Source organism: Trachurus japonicus, chromosome 1 (assembly GCF_045865225.1).
Source record: "Trachurus japonicus isolate A0001 chromosome 1, Traja_1.0".
NCBI classification, from domain to species: Eukaryota; Metazoa; Chordata; class Actinopteri; order Carangiformes; family Carangidae; genus Trachurus; species Trachurus japonicus.
Genome location: NC_140907.1, coordinates 16,484,727 through 16,491,809, shown reverse-complemented (window position 1 = coordinate 16,491,809; position 7,083 = coordinate 16,484,727). Strand labels below are relative to the sequence as shown.

General features: G+C 40.6%; 1 protein-coding gene across 3 annotated transcripts in view; it reads left to right on the top strand.

Annotated features, from left to right (window-relative positions):
- Positions 1–5,400, top strand: part of clockb (clock circadian regulator b) — a 20,896-nt gene extending 15,496 nt beyond the window's left edge. For 2 of the 3 annotated variants that reach the window (XM_085776279.1, XM_085776289.1), the window contains exons 21-24: positions 340–533; positions 659–788; positions 1,524–1,655; positions 1,897–5,400. In XM_085776279.1, coding sequence (XP_085632405.1) covers positions 340–533; positions 659–788; positions 1,524–1,655; positions 1,897–2,208 — 768 coding nt within the window. In that variant the 3' untranslated portion in view covers positions 2,209–5,400. The remainder of the gene's footprint in view (positions 1–339; positions 534–658; positions 789–1,523; positions 1,656–1,896) is intronic. The other variant, XM_085776299.1, reaches the window with a different exon arrangement.
- Positions 5,401–7,083: the final 1,683 nt, after the last annotated feature.

Below are 7,083 nucleotides of genomic sequence, written 5' to 3'. Positions count from 1 at the left end.
GCAAAGCATATTTACCATTATACAGCATACAATTAGCCTTGCAGTTTTCCACTTTAAAATATTCTTGCTATTTTTTTAATTGGGTCTTTAAGTGGCCTCATTTCTTGCTACTACATAAAATATGTGTTGAATGTGCTTGACTTTTCATTCTCATGAGTTTATGATCTCTTTAATGTATTAGCTTAAGCTCTGTCCAGTGTACCAATATGGAATGGAGAAAAACTGGGAAAACAGTAATTTAATAGCGATAATTCCCAAAAATGGGATTCCAGTCTTCACAGTTTAAACCAAATTGAAATTTCATGTCCCTCACTCTACCTTCACTTTGCTCTTCTCCAGCCTCAACGTCAGTCCCAGCAACCTGCTCAGGCTCAGCCCCAGAACCAGGGCTCTGTATCTGCTCCACTCTATAACACCATGATGATTTCCCAGCCAGGGCAGCCCAACGTACTGCAGATCAGCACCAGCCTACCGCAAAGCAACACACCACAAGGCACAACCGTGGCCACCTTCACACAGGACCGACAGATCCGGTAAGAAGACAAAAACCAAACCTGATACTTGTCTTGTCTTAAACATGATTCATGGATCCTGTGTCGTTTTCCTTTGTTTTAGTTTTTCTCATCTTCACTCTTTTTCTCTATTTCACCTTCTCCAGTTTCCCTGCTGGGCAGCAGCTGGTGACCAAGCTAGTGACGGCTCCAATGGCATGTGGCGCAGTCATGGTACCCACCTCCATGTTCATGGGACAGGTGGTTACCGCATACAACCCCTTTGGCGGGCAACAGGTAAGGACAAAGCCAGGAGATCAGGAATGAGCAAGACTCTGAACATCTGTGAAGCACATTAGCATCCAGCTGCTCAGTGTCGACAGATTGTGGTTGAAGTGTGAGGCCCCGCGTGAGGGTCTCAAATAACATACATTTTAACGCTCATTGGGAAATTGGCTTCTTTGTTCAGGCCTTCACTGGATAAGTAGATTCTTGGGAAGAAAATACCACTTGTATTGGTAATTGGGGATGAAAAGAAATTAATACAGGGTGTAAATATTGAAATCTGAAAGGCTGAGTCAAGATAAATTTTTGCTCTTTTGAATCTGCTTAGCTACAATAATGTCAAATTTTTGAAACCCAGCTATCACTCAAGGGACTAATAGGACCGAAGATTATTTGTCAAATACATCTTGAAAAGTTAGGGCGTCATCTAGTAGGTAGAACAGGTGTCCCATATGCAGAGGCTACAGTCCTCGCTGCAGCCGGCCCTGTATTGAATCCCAACTAAGGTGGCCATTTGCTGCATGTCTTTCCCCCGCTCTCTGCCTCCCATTTCCTGTCTCTCTCTTGACTATACTATTGATTGAAGGCAAAAAAAAAAAGCCCTAAAAAATATACCCAAAAATATCTTGAAAAGTTGGAGCCTTAGAGAATCCAATGGAAAGTATCATAATGAATAGTAAAAAGATTATATGCTGTTTAATGTTATGTTGAATAGATTGTTCTGTGTTAACATCTTTGTCACTTCAGCAGGGAGGACAGACCCAGACCTTGACTCTTCAACCTGCCCAAGCACCTCAAGCGCAGCCAGATGGGCAAAGCCAGACAGCTGTGGTGGCTCAGAGTGGCCAGCAGGGGCAGCAACAACAGCAATTTCTACAGGTATCAGTAGAGGGTAGCAAACATCAGTGATTTCAATAACTATCTTCAAGACAAGCTTTCATGTTATTTATATATTTTTATTTTGGTGAAAAATGCTGCAGGGTGTTTTTACAAAATAACTTCTGCTTACAGACTATATGTATTTCACAGGGTTTTGATTTTTGTATGAAAAGAGGATGGAGGGATCTTTCTGAATCAAGTGCTTTCATATTCTAATATTCTTGCACTGTTCTTCCATCAGGGTACTCGTCTTCTTCACAGTAACCAGTCTACTCAGCTGATTCTGCAGGCAGCTTTCCCACTCCAACAACAGGGCACATTCACCCAGGCAACACAGCAACAACAACAGCAACAACAACAGCAGCAGCAGCAGCAGCAGCAACAACAACAACAACAACAACAACAGCAGCAGCAGCAACAACAAAGGCAACAACAGCAGCAGCAACAATCTCACCACCAGAGGCACCAGCAGCAGCTGAAACCACAGCCCCAGAAACAACAGAAAGCCCCATCATCACACAGGACTGACAGTGTCAGCAGCCAACCTCAGTAAAGTCTGGTGGGGGAGGGGGCACGTTACGTTGGAAAACCCGGGGGGAACTGAAACTCTTAAGGAATTATGGCGTACATTTGTTTTGGTTGTGCTGCTGCCACAAACTTCCTTTCCCCCCCAGAGTCGTTGCCCTCCCTTCCTCCAGCTCCAAGAAGAAACGAATCATAGGAAAGAGTCCACAAGGAACTCACAGAGGATTGTCACCATGGCAACAGGATGGATTAAAATCCCCTTTTCCCTCACCAGAGGCGGATTTTTGAGGGACCTCCAGTCTCCATGGAAACCCCACAAAATTCCAGACAACACCTTATTGCCACGGTAACGACTGACTCTTTTTGAAGGTGTGTCAAAGTGGACTGACCATGTACAGATTTACTGTATGATAAAAAACAAACTTGTAAATATCCAGTATAGCCTAACAGAAAACAGAAATGTAGTATTTTATATGATTGCATGGAAAGAATAACTGTACGCTTTTATTAGTCGCTTTTGAAAAACAAATTTTTACTTTGTTCAAGTGTTTTCTGGTCAAAGATGGAGCGGTGACGGGCTGTCTAAGACCCCCTTCTCCCTTCCCCCCACTTCTCTCTTTTAGAAAAAAAATTCCACATTGAGGCTTTAAAGTTCTGTCAGTTTGTTTTTTTATTTTAAGAAAAAAAAGGTTGGGCTTGGGTTTTTTGTGGAAGTTGTGTTTTTAAACACTGTCTCTGAGACAATAATCTCTTTTTAACTTTATAATCATGAATTTTGTTTGGCAAAAAAACTAGAATTACAGTTAAACTGAATTATTTGCAGGATGATCACTGTACGTACAACGGGTTTAGTGATTCCAAGTGCCAATAACATAGTCATTATCTTTTTTGTTTTCTTTTCTTTTGAGCAAACTCTTCAAAGGCGTATATATTTTTCAACAAAATATTACCCCTAATAAAGTTCATGCATGTGTATATAGTAGGGATTATTTTTTAACAGTCAGAGAGCCCTATACGTAACAAACAGTATATCCTCAACCTCCGGAAACTTTAGCACTTGATGTGGTTGTGTACAGTAAATAACTGTCGAGACCTAGTTGTTTGTAATCCGTGGTGTGATTCTGTGAGCTAATGTGTGTTTTGTTTTTTTTGGGGGTGGGGGTGGGGGGGGGTACAATCTTTGTGTGTGCGCATGAGTGGGCATGAGAGTGTCTGTGGTTGTGAGTGTTTGTCGCCCCTTGTGTCTTACAATAATTGACTTAGTAAGGGTTTGAAGTTGCTGGATGGTACTTGTATTCTCAGGAATGTGGAAAGTTTTGCTTCTGCCTCAGTCTGGAACCAGACCAGGAAGGATTAGACAGTGATGCCGCAAAGACCAGAGGAAGAAGAGTCACAAAGACTGAATCAAATCTGACCCAGATTAAGAGCCTCGCTCACTTCCTTATCAAGGTAGAAATGGAGGTTGTCTTCTCCAAAGATAGGAGTAAAATGTACAGTTTGTTTTGTAGATGGAGGGGGTTGTTGTTGTAATAAAGTAGAGCAGCAATCCCCTCTGAGCTCTCACTCACACACAAATCTACTGACTTCGGTGTAACATCAAAACTGTCTCGTGGTCTTCTGTGTCATCAGTGTTTCATCCTCGTTTCTCTTCCTAGGCCTCAGAAACCCTCATGCAGTTCAGTTCACTTATCTCTCAGTTCTTAAACAGCAGTTAAAAAGCAGGACTGGGCCTCGGTCCATTTCAGATTTAGATGGAAATGGGCTCAGCTCCTGTACTACAGTTGTAAGCCATATCGAACAGAAAAGCCTTGGATTGGAGGAAGTGTAATGGTTGGCAAAGGAGCAATTAGAATGTGTTGTTCTGTCTCCCGGTGTGGTCAAGACTGTGTTGTGTGTGTGTATGTGTGTGTGTGAGTGAGTGAGTGTGAGAGAGAGAGAGAGAGAGAATATAGTGTCTCTTTTTGATCCTATTTGTATCACTCGGGGGTCAGTATTGGTTTCCCCTGGCGATAGCCAATCAGTTCTTGCGTTGCAGTATAAAGAAATTGTAATATTCAAGAAACTTCCTCTCCGGCTGGGCTTAGTATTCTACAAGCCCAAGTGTGGGACAGCTCAACTTGAATAGATGTTTGTGTGAGAGAAAGAGTTTGTATGCATGTTAAGTCACTGTAACCCATTATATTTTCATATGGAAACATGTGTGACTGGAAAAGAGCATTGGTCACCTGTCAGGCTGATGGGCACTGTTGTAGTTTAACAATGAAAGACTGCTCAAGAAACATTTATCACAATATCTACACATCAGACCCATCTCAAATAGTAGCCCTCAGAAATCTGCTTATTCATTTTGATTGAATAGCTATTTGTGCAACTTAGCAGGGACAAATTCTTGTCTTGAGTCACAAAAATAAATAGTTCAAGAGACTTTACAGCAAGGGTCTTACTATTCGAACCAGGTCTTCCACCATCACATGGCGTATAGATCCTCTATAGACTAGTTTGTGTTTAAAGCATCACTCAAAGGGGTAATGTTGAAATGTTTATAGTTTATGTCACTGATACCCAGCCCAAAGAATGTAAAGGTGTTTTAAAGAGACAAATGGATGTTGTAACTTGATTATGGAGAACCTTTGACAGGGTTTGTGATGAAGGAAATTGAGGGGTGTGAGAGAGAATCATGTTTTTTCACTGCAAGAATCCACATATAGAAATTTGAAATACAATCTTATTTACAGGCTTTGTATTGTACAAGAACCTCTGAATGTTTCACCATTACAAACTTTCTGTTTCTGTCTTTCTTTCTGTTTTTTGTTTTTTTTGCAACAATAATGTTCTAAGGACATCTGGTTGGAAAGAAGAGTTTGAGGTGTAGGATATTTGAAATGGGATGCCACTGAGAGGATGGCGAGCCCCCCTCCCCCCTCCACACAGATCACCTTTCCACTACACAATTTGGTTCTAATGAGTCCTAGTTCTAGTGTAATATTGTACACATACACAAAGCTAAGAACACCAGTATTCAGTGTAAAACGGTGCTATGCTTACCTGTACTGTATGTATGTATGTATGTATATCCCTCCTTTTGCTCTTGAACTGTGCTCCTTTATCTACCCCAAAGTCAAATGTAATAATAATCAATATTTTAAAGCAAAAATGTTTGCTATTATATCCCCCCTCCCCCTCTTGGTCAATTTGAAAATAAAAACAGTTGCAAATATTATCCATGACATATGTCTGCTGCAATTTTGTCCTGTTTTGCTCTGTTGCCTGTGCTAGTCACTGTTGGATGGATTTCAATTATTATTATTTATTTATTTTTAAGTTAAGAGCCACAACTACTGGATAGAGTTCCATTATATTTTATGCAGACATCCAGGTCTGGAATAAATGTAGTAATTTGCTTATCCCCTGTTTCAAGATGCCAAACTGTTAATTTGTGCCGTCCAAATACCTTCACAACCAGTATTACATTCCCATCAACTTCAGTACGTAAGGACCACTTGCACAGTCTCTTTGTGTGAAAAACAGTTGAATTGTATTTTTCAAACATATCCGTCAGCTCTATTATATTTGCCATATAGGCTACCTACAGTACCTGTGCAATAAACTAGTTTCCCAGGTAGTCTACTACAGGTCCTGCTGCAGACTACACATTTAATATCTCAGAACACTGAAGAACCACGTTCAAGCACTAGAAGATATGCCACAGAGGAGCACACTGTACAACTACCACCTACTATTTCTGCTAACCGCCAGTTGGCCATAAGTTTTCCAGATACTCAAACGGAGCCGATTGTCCAAGGATGGCCAACGAAACCAGTCTTCACTTTGGTGAACCCTCTTGGCCATGCAGTGTTGTATGGATTCATGTCCAACCAAAAGCCCAAAGTTTTTTTGGAACAACACGGCAGCTGAGCCACAATCTACAGATGTTATGTAACCATCTGAGAAGAACACAGTGTTTGGTCTGTTTGCCTCAAGTTGTGAAGCCACAAACAAGACAAAAGTCAAGGCAGAGACGGAAATGTCAGAGATGGGGTGCTCTGGTGGGTGAGGGGTTAGAGAGCATGTCTCATATGGCACGTTAAACACCATGTATATCTGGGAAAAGAAGCAAATTGTCACATTTTAGAAGCAGAAATTAACAATGTTCTTGAATCTTAGCTTTGCAAATTGGCTGAAATAGTTTATTATTATAAGAACTATAAGAAATGTATTGTAATATCAAAGGTCTTTGACTTATCTATTTTGTAGCTTTTCAAAGTTTTAAGGTAAAATATCCTGTGTCTTGTAAAGATAAATAAGAGTGAAAATAAGAGGACACTTTCGAGGTGGTTCTACCGTCACAGGTACTTTATTATCACAAGTCAACCAACTGTATCAAAACTGCAAGAACCTCAAAACCAGTGAAAGCTCTTCTCTGGCGGTCATCTCCACAACAACCATGTCACAACCAAATGCATTCAGTATTAAAAAAAAAAAAATATCTAAAGGCACATCTCTATTGTATTTGCATTGCATACATGTTTGACATACATCAAGTAAAAAGAGCACACAGTCAGTCCTAAACACCAGGCCACAGTGGCTACGCTAAAGAGACTAAACTAAAGCTACCCCTAAAATATACACAGCAATACACCAATTAGATTTTATAAGTCACAGTATTCAACGCTACAACACACAGGTGGTAATCAGTGTTTCTGTAACTTATGGCTTTATTTTATTTTTTAATCAGGAGATATCGCTTGCATGCCACCTTGCTATGGCTCATTTAAGACTTTTGGGTCTCTTTTCTCGAGGCCTGTTAAAACCATTGTTAAGGTAGGCTTGGGGGCGACCTCAGCTTGCAGTAAATGAAGAATTTCAAAGGAATAGTTTGACATAGCGTGATATACACTTAGTT